Here is a 13,587-nt window from a genome sequence, read left to right on the forward strand (position 1 = left end):
TTTTTTTTAATTGGCGAGATTTTTGTAATAAACAGCCAAGTGGGAGATGCCAAGGAAAAATGCTATGAAATGTGAGGCTGTACCTAGGACAGGAGGACAAACAAGATACTGAAATGTAACCTGTGTTAAGAACACAATACACCATTCTGGGCCTGAGTTCAGGAAGGAAGAATCCGGAGCAAAAATGGTCTGAAAGAGTCTATAGAGGAGAAAGTATATAACATGAGAGAAAGCCAGTGCTTTTCATACAAACTGCCATTAGAGCCATGGACAGCAGGAGGTTACCACTGAGATCTAGTCTCCTGAACAAGACCAATCCTATGGGAAGTCCAAATTACAACCAGATAGTACAACAGCACAAACATGGGAAGCAGAAACACAGAAACAGTTCATTCATTGAGGATAATAGCCCTGCGTTTAGAATCAGTGGGCCCACAGACAGTGGCTTGGCTTGGCAAATTTGCATAGTTTTGTCTTATCCTTAAGAGTACTTTTTTCCTTCATAACTGCCTTCTTTTATTGATTTTCATTAATTCAGAATGTGGGCACGCTCTTTACTCCCAGAACAACAGTTCTCAGTCCTCTCTCTTTCTTTCTCATACACACACACACACACACACACATATACCCCTTAAAAATCAAAGCACAAAAGGAAGAAGAGTATTTAGTATATCTTTACCATTAACTACTGATCTCTATTTTGAATCATTTTGAGGGCCTTGAACATTGGAGCCATAATTTATTTCACAGCTAAAGCATTCTTTGATGTCTGTTACTTGCTCCTTTAATGCTTGGGCTTCTACTATAAACTCTCCATCCAGAAAAAAAAGAAACCCAGCTGTTTATTATTTCAAAAGGTCTGATGAGAAGAGCAGTACCCAATTTTAATATGCTTCCTCTGCAATTGTGCTGCACGAGTGGCAACTATAGCTTGCTCCTGGATCAGACCCCCCACCCCCCACACCAGATGTCCTGTGCTTTCTCTCTTACAGGAATGCTCTCTGAGATGGAGGCTTTCATTCACTTTCCACTCTTAATGGTGCCTGTAGACCATCGTAGACAGAATATACCCTCTGGGGTCCATTTCTTTTTGCCTTGTCTGCTCTTTGAGATGGTCTTCAGGTTCACATGTATATTTTAAAATGTAGAAACACCATATCTAAAGACTGAGAAAAGCTTCAACATCACTAGCAGGAGGGAGTTGATTCTTTTGGTAATTGCTTTGCATGAACTTTTCAGGAGGCAAAAGAAAAAAGTGGGGTTTTTCTTTTCCTACAAATTCTCAACATTTATGTCTTAAAGAAAATTACATGGTGGACTGACCCCCTAGGCTTGTCTCCACTTAGGTTTAATTATAGATGAAGAAGTACATGAGTGTAGTCTACCATTGCTTGTGTGCTAGGAATACCTGAAGTCCAAAGACAAATTAGAAACAAGAAAAGGATGGTATGCATTGCTTTTGTTTGGATTCGCAGTGCCCTTAATCTGATTTCATCCAATCCTCTGCTTCAAATGCTACATTTCCAACTCTATTGCATGTTCTGGCTACACAGTTTCCCTTTAATCCATAAATTTAAACCTAGACCAGAGTGAAGAGTTTGGTAAAGAGTTATGAAAATAGAAAACTCTTTTTGGGGGTCAAATTCTGAGTAGCAGCTGGAAAAAGAAACATATTTCCCAACAAGTCTTTCCGTATTGCAGAAAGAAGCCATTTTCATTTGTTCTAAAGAAGATACTTTAGTGTTTATCACCAGCTTCTCATAGCGTTTAACAAACTATACTCAGAACTGGGTGTCCGCCTAACACAATCCTAAGAGGCCAGCCTTCTCCAACACTAATGGAAAACTATGGCCTGTGCGTTCATGGGCAGTTGTAAAAGAGGTTCCAAATGTTCATCTAGAAAATGGGCTTTAACCGTTGTTTACATTTCTTGGATAACTTCTTCAATTCTGTTTGCTTTGTTTTGTTTTTTGAAATAATTTCTGGAATGCCATTTGAGAAAACTGGTTTGCAAGCCAGTTGAAGACTTTTTGACCATGGCGTTTAAGAGTGGCATTCCTTTCTTTTTGTAAAAGTGTTACAAAAAGAAAAGAACATGTTCTATCAACCCCTGACATGGGACATGCTACTTTTCTGGCTCAGAGTAAGCCCTGTGTTTTATCGAGAGACTACTGATAAATATTTGTGAATGATATACCCTGATAGGATGTAGTCTTTATTTGTACACAAGATACAGCCAATGAAAACATTTAGGAAGTTTGAGTTTTCCCCTTTGGGGGATATTGTTTTACTACTATTATTATTGCTGCTACTATAATACTAATAATAATAGGCTGTAACTTAGGAATAAAGAATCATTCCCTAGTTCTTTCCAGCACCTCTTCTCTGTCATTAACTGCAAAGTTAACCTCTGTAACATAACTGTCAGCAACTTGCAAAGAAGAGAAAAAGGAATTGCACATGTCAAAGCAAACGCTGCACACACACACATGCTCACACATGCACACAGATTATGTAATAGAAAGCACGAGAGGTTAGGGATTTCACAGTTCCCAATTCTCTAAACTCACGTTTTATCTTCTGCTATAAAGGCTTTTCTATCAGATCCTCCATCATTGAGCATCTGTGAGCAAATCTTGGTCTTACCCTCCTCCTCACGGTGCCAGGCTCTGCCATGGTCCTGCAATGTCCCAGCACCTGTGGATCTGGCCCAGCCAAAGCGTCACCTCACCCCCATGCACTCCATCATCCCAGGGCTCCAGCCACTGGTCTTCAACATCACCTCAGGCTGCCCTGTCCCTGAGACATTCAACCCAACACCCCTTTCTCCTCCAATTCAATCTCCTACTTTTATGTTGTTTCACTTCCTCTCGCCACTGGACTTTTTCATCCTTGCATGAATACTTTCTCTGAGGCAGTCAACCCTCCCCACTCTCAAGACCTCCTTTGGCCATGCTTTCTTGCCAAGCCTGGAATTCCTGATGAGTTCCTTGAAATGCCCTTTTACAAGCCCCCTTAACCTCCCTTCTCCAGCATCCTTCCAAGGCCCTGCCCTGAAAATCTCAGTCATACACAGTTCCACAGTCTGGCTGCTCTACCCCTTGGCCTGATGATGCCATCGCAGATTGATGGCGGCAGGTGCTCACAGGGCAGCCAGCATCATGGGGAAGTCTGCCACTCTGATGATCACTCCTCCCCGTTCTCCTTGTTGCATTGTCCAAACCTTCACTAATCTCCTTGTACTCCCCATCTAGTCCCCTTGCCATTACTATTAGTAGGTGACCTTGAAACAGAGCATCTTCAAAGGATCCACTTCCCCACCGCGCACCTTATAGGCATCCGTTTCCTGTCCTCAGCTCTTCCCAACACTCTTCAAGGAAGGAAAATTCTCCCTCCAGCTCCGAGGTTAACTCTGCTACATCAAGTATCCCCTGTTTCCAGTATCATTAACCTCTGCCTCTCTTCTAGTGCCTTCCTTGGATCCTATCAGCCTACTTAAATTTCCCCCGTCTTCAAAACAAAACACTAAGCAGAATAACTTGGCACTGTGTTCTCATCCAAGAATGGGCCTCTTTGTCCTTCTGTTTATGGCCAAGCTGTTCCCACTTCTTTATTTATCACTTACTCTCTTATATGTGTACGTTTTAAAAAATTTTACCTATTAAAAATGGTAAATGTCCATCATAAGACTGTATCAGGCAGTATGCAAAGTAGAAAATTTAAAGTCTCTAATAGTGCTACCATCCATTTACTATTGTGTTTTCTATTTATTTATACGTTAATTTATTTTTCCATTCATCCGTAAATGCTTTACTCTATATTTCCAATAGACAAGAAGACTCCTTAAAAATTCATAATACCATTATTATGCCTGACAAGAAATTAGCAAAACTTCCTTAACATCATAAAGTCTCCACCACTGCAAAGCTTTGATAACTTCCTTTCCAGATTTTTTTCTAAATTTAGAGTTATACAATGTATATCTATATATACAGATACACAATGTACAATGTAATCACACATCCATTTTTTTATTTAAAAATACAATCTTACTATATAACACATGCTATTGTATAACATGTCTTTTCCCCTTACTAATATACTATATTTTTCTAAATTACAATATCATACTATTTATACATCATTTATACAAAAGTAATCATTTGTATAAAATACATCCTAATTTATTGAATCAATGATCCATATATGCCCACAAAGTTTTAGGTTTCTTTTTTCTCTATTATGAAATTGCTACAAACACCAATGTTTTACTCAGATGCTTTATTTGAGGGACAAGTGTTACTTAATCTCTGAACCTTTGGGAATTGCTTTAATATAAGAATGACAGAAGGATTTAATTTAATACCTTTTCAAATAATTTTCCATTTGTCCAAACCCAGTCACTCTTTAGCTACTGCTGCTTGATTTCCACCTACACCAGTGTCTACTCAGGAAAGGGCATCCACAGTTTCTTTTTTTTTTTTTTTTTTGAGACAGACTCTCACTGTGTTGCCCAGGCTAGAGTGTCGTGGCATCATCCTAGCTCACAGCAACCTCAAACTCCTGGGCTCAAGCCATCCTCCTGCCTCAGCCTCCCGAGTAGCTGGGACTACAGGCATGCACCACCATGCCTGGCTAATTTTTTCTATATATTTTTAGTTGTCCAATTAATTTCTTTCTATTTTTAGTAGAGACGGGGTCTCGCTCTTGCTCAGGCTGGTTTCGAACTCCTGAGTTCAAACAATCTGCCCGCCTCGGCCTCCCAGAGAGCTAGGATTACAGGCGTGAGCCACCGCGCCCGGCCGACAGTTTCTTAATTGACACATTCAGTGCATACTTTTGGTCCTCACCCTTCTTTATGCACCTGGAGGATTCAGCATTCTTTGTCATGCCCTTATTTTTGCAATTTTCCTTTCCTTAGGTTTCTACAAAGCCACACTTTCCTGGCTGTCGTCTTACATCTGATTTCCCTGTCTTAGTTTTCCTTCCCAAATCTTCTTCATCTCTCTGTTTTCTGGTGCGTCCTGGGAGATTCTAAGTGACCCTATGCTTTGCATTTTACGTTTTCTCACTGGGCAATTCCGAACAGTTAGCAGGGGGTTGCAGTGCAGCCCGATGGGCACAGGTGGGCACAAGGGCAGGCACACAGGACATCAGACAGAGGCCCAGGGTGCGTGCCTGGGCAGTCAGGAGAGGAGAGCAATTCCACATGTCAGGAAGCTGGACATGAGGGCTCTCAGTGAGGGATGAGTCTAGAAAAACAAGCAAAGGCCACAGACAGCACGTATGAACCCATGCGTGCCCCGTTCAAGAGTCTGGACTTTGTCTTTCTGTTTGTCCTGTCGAATTTTCCAGGTCCTTATGACCTACCGAGCACTATTATTTCATCTTTTTGTGGTGCCTCCTACATCTGCAATGTAGGAATTTCTTTGTTCCATTCCACAGAGATGAGCTGCTATGATTGCTCCCTTGAATATAAAGAGAGACTGTGAAAAGGAAGACATAATTCTCAGGCGTGGCAGTGAGGAGAAAAAAATTAGGTTTCTATATTCAGTGGGTCTAAAATAAAGAATGTTAATGGGAGAATTATGTCTGATTTAATGGAACTCTCAAAATATTTATTCAGCCATGTCATGGACCCAGCGCGGAACCTGAGATAAAATCGTTAAGTTCTAGAACATTTGCGAAACAAACTCAGGGCTGAGAAGGTGGTCCATTTCAGCACAGTGGGCACGTAGTGTGCTTTGGAAAAGTCATTTTCATTAGAACATGGTTCTGTTTTGAAGGAGCACTTCTCATGGGCACAGGAACATGGGGCTGAGCCATGCGGATGTCGGGTCGTTGGACACATCAGGCTGTTTCCCCAAGTGAGGCTGGCACCTCGATTTTCTGCTGCCTCAGAATCCATGTCCCCACATAGAATGTTCCTGAGTTTACCCAGCCCCACTAGATAATGAGGGGAAAGTAAGGAGAGCATCATGACTCATGCCTGACAAGTCGCCTCTGTGTTTTCTGTCCTTAAGGGGAAATGACTTCTGCTTAAAATCTTCCCATTACAAGATAAACTTCTTAGGAATGCATTCTCCATGCTTCACGAGTTCCTGTCACTGGACAGGAGTGAGAAGCCTCGTTCCTTGTCAGTGCAGGTCTCTGTGCTGTTGAATAGGGGGCCTGATTAATCACAACATGTCTGAACTGTCACGTGAATCATATTCCACTGAGGGAAAAAAATTGCCTACAGTTCAAGGCTAATGAAAAGGTAACAACTGTTAATGCAGTTGGATGTGATGTCTCCTGCTTTGTGTCTGCAGCCCGCTGCGTCCCCGGAGGACACCCCTGAGCTTAGCGCCTTTTTGCAAAACTCGACCATTCCTCACCTCGTCAGGAAGAGGGACGCGCCCGTGTTCGAGTTCCACAGACAGAGCCCTGCAAAAATACTGGTGAGTTCTCTCTGTGGGTGCAGAACTGAGGCAAAAGATCGGATTGGGCAGAACTCCCAAATACAAATGGTTTTAACTTCGGGTATTGTTTTTAGTCTTCTCTGATGCTCAGATATGCCTAACATTTTGGGCGGTACATATTGTGAGAAATGAGTGACTTTTCTGGTGAGGACCAAGGAGCATTTGCAATATGACCTTTTCACTTTTCTGAATGTGCCATAGGAGCCACTTTAAAGAAATAATGGTGAAAACATCAAAGGTGACCTTTAATCCATTTCGAGAACATGAAGGTTCAGTTGTTAGCCCGTTCACAGCTGCTGAGCTGGTGAGAGTTTGAAGTGACCATAAAGAGGCACTGCCCATCCGTGGGCCCTCGGTGTGTTGCGCTTGTACCAGAATCTCAGAGTCCTCTGCTTATATGGAAGAGGCAAGAATGGTGTGTTCATGTTTCCTGGGCCAAAACTGCTCTAGAGACTTAGCATGGGGGTCTGTGGTCTTTTGAACTTGAGCTTAGCCCTTTGCAAAACTGTAGACGGCATGCATGAGTCAGCATTGTTGATTCAGTTCTCCCCCCCTTGTCCCAGAGCAGCAGCTTCTAGAGCTTTATCTCCCCATGTGAACATCCATCTTCTTCCCTGACCATGTGGCAAGGGCACAAAGCCAATGTCAAGGTTCATCTGTGTTCTCCAGACCATCTCTGTAAAGAGTAGGATGCTATAAGCATGTTCTCAAGCTATGCAGAAGGAATCAGAGACCACCTCGAAAGCCAATATCCTCTTCACAAGCAAGCAAACAAGCACCCAGGGCTGTCACCCAGTGACAGGCTGGGAACACTGTGTCCCAGTGTCTGGGGTGGGGGCAAGGGCTGGGCAGAAGCTTCCTGCCCCAAAGCTGCAGTGCAGAAGCTCAGTCTAAGAAGCAGTGCCTTGTGGTGACACCAAATCAAAAGTTGCAATGACAAGCTGAGGGCTGTCCATCCAAAGAGACAAGAGAAAGGGAGAGACCCTTGGCAGAAGGCCTCAGAGCAAATGAGAAATAAGAGTGGAAAAGTGGAAATAGAACTCAGAAGACCCTGAGCCAAGGAGGGTGCTATAGTTATTTCTACAGGGGCAACAGTCACTGTCCTGGCCAGGTTGAAAGCCATTGAACACCCAAGCGCATGCTGCTAACCTCCTCTAGAGGGTTCACCCCAGAAATTTGGAATTGCTCCTGGGCTCAGCCAGGTGCCACAGTGCTCTGGCTCCTTTCTCCTCCTGTCCACCCTATTGAAAGCCCACGAGGGTAGGTAACATGTTTGGTTTGCTCAGCATGGCTTCTCCAGGGTGTAGCATAGTGCCTGGCTCATTTGTTGAGCAAATGTGTGAGTGACACGGTGGATGAACTCATCACAGCTTTTGGAGACACCTTCCAAATGCCCTTGGCATGCCATTCCATCTGTTTTTAATCTTACTCCTTGATACTAAATGCTCTTAACCCTAAATTCAATTTTAATCAATTAATATATCACGAGCAGTTTAAAAGGTAGCATTGGTAGTAACTAAGTTCACTAGGTGCCCTACCTATTAAATTCAAAATAAAGTGGCTGTTAGGACCATGTACGAGTATGCTTTGGGGAACATAATTGCTCCAGCCACTTATTAATCTGAAATAATTCAAGGTACCTTTATCACTTGAAAAAAGCAAATCCCTGCTTGAGAAATTGAATTCCCAATTTTTGCATTGGTATGACTGAAAGGGGTAATCATAAACTTCATTTATAAAATTGAAAAATTGAAGGTTAAGAAAGGATTTTCAAGAGATAAAATGTAGAATGACAGTATGACATTTAGAATGTTAACAATCACTTGCCCCCTCAATGAAAGAGGAAAATGCACAGGAGATAGTATTCCGCTCTCTCAGCCAAGTCATTGGAACTGGCCGGGGTGTGTGTGTGTGTGTGTGTGTGTGTGTGTGTGTGTGTGTTGAGAAGGGTAGAGGCAGGGAGGTTCCAATACAGGAGGCCACACTCAGGAGAGGCAGATGCCAGCCAACAAGGTCATTAGATTCACGCATTAGCTGGAAAGAGTAGTTCATTCTTTTTTGTAACCCATAGACATAGTGTACAAGGACCCTCTGGGTGACCCACAGAGGGACACCCCCTCCCCAGAGGCCCTGCCTGTCCTTGAGTTCTGAGCCCAAGGTGGTTCATCTGGGGCGTCCCTGTCTCAGTTATCAGATGACACAGAGAAGGCGTGTGAGTTTCGAGGAAGACAAATGGGCTGGTATGTGGGAAACCAGGAAAGTTCTAAATTGATTTCCTTTCTAGTCCTGAACTCCTGTATTTACCTTGAATTAACTATTTAAAAAAAAAAAACAAAGAAAACAAAAGCATAGCAAAATATAAAAACCTCTGATAACCCCAATCATTTATATCAGTCCAATAAAGTAGGATAATGCCATATTGGATTACCCACAGTCCTGAAAATCCTGAACATGTTACCATCACGTGGGTAAGCCTTTATTAGCAGTAGTAAAGCGCCCTCAAAGAGGATATTAGGGTGAAATAGATGCAAATCCTAGTGTCTCATTGACACAAAAGTTTTCAGGAACCAGATTTCCATTTGGGGATGATGAAAAAGTTTTGGAGTCCGATGGGAGTGATGACTGTACAACATTGTGAATGTCCTCAATGCCGTTGAATTATACACTTAAAAATGGTGAAAATGATTTTTAAAAAGTGTGTCTTAAACATTCTTTGACATTCATTTACTTCATCTTGACAGTAAAAGATGTTTCTAACCCGGAAATGGGCAGAAAAATACAATGACCAAGTCTTAACGTAAACAATCAGTTCAACTTACAAACGAGGAGCATTTAGTATAATAGAAGTACCTGAAGTTACATGGCAAAAAGCTATGACAATTGGAAGATTATGAATCCTGAAAATTTTGTATGACTCTGTAATTTTTTAAAAAACATAAAAGTAGGGAATTCATACACTATTTCTTTTAAAATAAATTAATAAAATTCCATATATTATTACTTAAAAAAAGGTTCCAGGGGGAACATTAGAACAGAAAACAAAAATTGACATTGTAGAATTCTAACATGCTGTACCAATGGGGGAAACTCTCTGAAAGCCAGTGTCTAAACCTGTGCAGAACTAACAATTTGAAAAATCAAGATTCAAGTGTTTTTCAATTTCTACTTCATTGTACATTCATGGGTACACTGAGGCAGTGGATAACAATAACTAAAATTCTTTGGAAAATTCTATGCATTTGTGTTGCAGGGTCAAATTTTTTTCTCCTTCTATGGTTTCTCATTAAATATTTTTGATGTAAGATAATTTTTTTTAACTTCTGAATATCACCAAAACATATTTACTCACAGATGAGGGCCAAGGCAATCCTTGATTTCTGTATCTGATTTTAATTTATATATTATTCTTTTTCTCTCTTATTGGTTCAAATACTGCAAATCATTCGCCTCCCCATGTCCTCAGGTCAAAACAACTCTGGAGTGAGAGTGATTATGCAAAGTTTATTCTAAAATCCAAAGCTAAATAAGACCTCCTACAGTTTCTGTTTAGTTGAAAACAACTTACTGCATCACATTTCTGATTAGGAATCTGAAAGCTCAAAATGCCAACATCCTGTCCTGGGATCATAATTTCCAATTTGCATAAGAAAAATTCATATCTATAACACTGGGAAATAATTTGCCCTCTGCCTAGGAAGGAAGGAAAGGAAAGCATCTTTGTCCTTTCTCATCTCAGGCGCCTGCTGCTTTTGATGCTGTCACCTCCATCTCCCTCTCTCCAAACTTTCCTGTCTTCCCTTTCACTGCTCAGCTAACAGCAGCCTTACCTGTCTTGACTCCTTCCAGATTGTGAGCGATTGGCCGCTTCCTGAAACTATCGCATCGCTTGAATTCCCACAAAAACATTCTCTTCTGGTTCTCTCCCTACCTTTTTGGCTGGCCCCTTCTTACAATTTCTCTTCTAAGACTTCTCTCTCTGCCCGTTCTTCAATGCCCCTGTCCCTCAGGACTCCATCTCCGGCCCTGTTCTCTTCTCTCCCGTTGGTTTTGCCCTCTCAGGGCAATTTCTTGCATGACTCTAACTCCAGTCATTCCCCGGTGCCTCCTGCCCTCTCAGTCCTCCCTCACTATATTCAAGGCTTGAAGGGGTCGTCTGGATGTTTGATAGCCGCCCCAGCCCCCATGCGTCCAAAGTTCCTGTGTCCACGATCCCCCAAATGTGCCTCTTCTGGAGAATTCCCAGGGTCAGGAATACCACAACCTCCCGCTTAGTCCTAATGCAGAGAGCACCCTCCACCCCAGCCCCATCCCAACCTTCAGTTAGTCACCAAGTATCGATTCCACTTTCTATATCTGTGGTTCCCAACTCCCATACCATGGACCAGTACTGGCCGTGGCCTTTTAGGAACCAGGCTGCACAGCAGGAGGTGAGCGGCAGGCGAGCGAGCAAAGCTTCATCTGTATTTACAGCCACTTCCCATCACTCGCATCGCTGACCTCCTGTCAGATTGGCGGTGACATTAGATTCTCACAGGAGCGTGAACCCTACTGCAAACTGCGCATGCCGGGGATCTAGGCTGCGCGCTCTTCACGAGAATCTATGTCTGATGATCTGAGGCGGAGCTGAGGCAGTGATGCTAGTGCTGGGCTGTGGCTGCAAATACAGATTATCGTTAGCAGAGAGGTTTGACTGCACAATAAATGTGATGCGCTTGAATCATCCTGAAACCGCCCCCCCACCTCCCAGTCGGTGGAAAAATCTTCTTCCATGAAACCGATCCCTGGTGCCAAAAAGCTTGGGGACTGCTGTTCTATACTTCCCCAAAATCCATCTTCCTCTCTCCAGTCCCGCTGCCTCCGTTCAGGGCTTCAGCATCGCTCACTTGGGCTCTTGCAACAGGCACCTGTCACCCTCCTGCCACCTGCTCCCCTCTCTCCTCTCTTTCCTCACACACAACCTGCCCCTCTCAAATACAAACCTGACCCTACCTCTTGATTATTCAGCTTTAAGAAACAATGGTGATATAGCGCCTCTTGTATACTCCTGGATAGAGCTGGAACGCATTCTACTAAGTGAAGTATCCCACGAATGGGAAAACAAGCACCACATGTTCTCACCATCAAATTGGTATTAACTGATCAACACATAAGTGCACATATAAGAATAACATCTATTGGATGTCGGGCAGGGGGAGGAGGGAGGGGGAAAGAGGGGACGGGTATATGCATACACAGAGTGCAATGCGCACCATCCGAGGGATGGACACACTTGAAACTCGGACTTGGGGGGAAGGGGGGGCAAGGGCAACATACATAACCTAAACGTCTGTACCCCCATAATATGCTGAAATAAAAAATAAATAAATAAATAAATAAATAAAAAGCATCACAGGCTCCCCAGCGCCTTCTGAATAAAATGTAAACTCCTTAGCAGGAGTAGGGCCAGGGTTCTTCATCACGTAGACTTTCCCTTGTTGCTGTCTTATTTCCATCTGTCTGTCTCACCCCCATATACCCTGACCTGCCCTTTCTTGAGCACGCCCTGGTTTGGTACAACAGAACCACGGGTCAGTCTCCCATTCTGCTAGGTAACACGTTATAACTCTTCAAGGTTCATTCCAAGATCACCTTCCCCAGCATGCTCCAAAAGAGCTAACTAATTGGGACCCCATCTCCAGGGACTTTACAACTATTAACCTTGGCTCTCTTCTTGCCACCAGAGGGTGGGATAAGCGTGTCAGTCATGGAGTGCTGGTAAACATGACAGCCCTGCCAAGAGCCACGAACCACAGAGCTTTGAGAATTCTTGCTCCTGCTGTGGGTACAAGGACAGCCCAGCTACCTGTATTTGGAAACATCACATATAATAAAAAATCAGTCTCACTGGGATTTATCAGATATACATTACGAACCACTTTGCAGAGAATTTTGAGATCTCGAAAAAGGTTCTCATGGTAATATGTTCCTCAGATTACTCTGTGGTTTATCAATTTTGTTAAAGTGAAATGCCTCAGTCAACTGTTTCCCATAATATCCAATAGATTGACTTTTATTGAGCACCAGTAAGCTAGTGCTCAGTGCTTCAGACAGGAGAAATAAGTAAGCATAGGCTACAAGATGAATTCAAATTCATGAGGGAGTATAATTGGAGAAGTATCATTCTGTGCATGGCACACAGAAAATGGGCTGTGATGTGTCCATTATTATTAATAAAAGACACACTTTATTTTCTTGCTGGGATGTGATCAGAAAATCCGATTTGATACATAGAATGTCATCACGAATGAGTACCTTCCAAGAAGATGCATTTCTTATGTTAAAGGTTACCCATTTTACATTGGGCAACTCTAGAAACTGGTTTAAAAAACAGCCTAATGAGTGTGACTTATAGAAGGGTCTCCTTTACAACCGGAAGTAATTTAGACAGAAAGAAGAATGTCAGGGAAAAAATGCTTGTCAGTGGGCCAATCACTTTGAGTTTAACATAGACTCAGGGCCTTGCTCTGAAACCCTCCTGGACTTGCCTAATCCAACATCAGATGCTGTGACTATCTGTAAGACATGTCCCCCCGCCCCAACAGTTCTGAGAAAATGAAAGAGAACAATTTAATCGCTGCTACAGGAAGATTGTTTTAAAATCCTTAGAAAAGAGCTTAAATTTTGCATTGCATTTTGTGTTCCATTTTCTCTCTACATTACCATTGAAGTTCACACGTCCTTAGTACTGAACTGTGTTTTCTTGGTTGTTTCAAACATATTGTTCTTTATTTAAATTAATATTTTATGAATAAGGTGATGGCTTCTGAAAGAATAAAATGTAAATAAAGTGACTTCCATGTTGCTTCTCTGCCACTATTTAATGACATTGATGCACTCCCGTTGTTGTTGTTTTTTGCAGAATTGTACAAATATCGAGTGTTTACAAATCTCCTGTGTGGTGGGACGATTAGAAGGAGGAGAAAGTGCGGTCCTGAAAGTCAGATCACGGTTATGGGCCCAAACGTTCCTCCAGGTAATAAAAAAAAACTGAAGTACCTACGCACCCCTCCCAGGGAACCACTTCTCTTCTCAAAAGCTCAGCAGGAAGCCTTCTTATAAACACTTCCAATTTTTTGAGAAATTTTTT

The 13,587-nt window shown here is 42.5% G+C and overlaps 1 protein-coding gene across 1 annotated transcript in view; it reads left to right on the forward strand.

Annotated features, from left to right (window-relative positions):
- Positions 1–13,587, forward strand: part of ITGA8 (integrin, alpha 8) — a 235,400-nt gene that overhangs the window by 204,832 nt on the left and 16,981 nt on the right. Inside the window, exons 24-25 of the mRNA XM_012660904.1 lie at positions 6,312–6,440; positions 13,360–13,473. Of these exons, the coding sequence (XP_012516358.1) occupies positions 6,312–6,440; positions 13,360–13,473 (243 nt within the window). The remainder of the gene's footprint in view (positions 1–6,311; positions 6,441–13,359; positions 13,474–13,587) is intronic.

Source organism: Propithecus coquereli, unplaced genomic scaffold (assembly GCF_000956105.1).
Source record: "Propithecus coquereli isolate 6110/MARCELLA unplaced genomic scaffold, Pcoq_1.0 Scaffold69, whole genome shotgun sequence".
In the NCBI taxonomy this organism is placed as follows: Eukaryota; Metazoa; Chordata; class Mammalia; order Primates; family Indriidae; genus Propithecus; species Propithecus coquereli.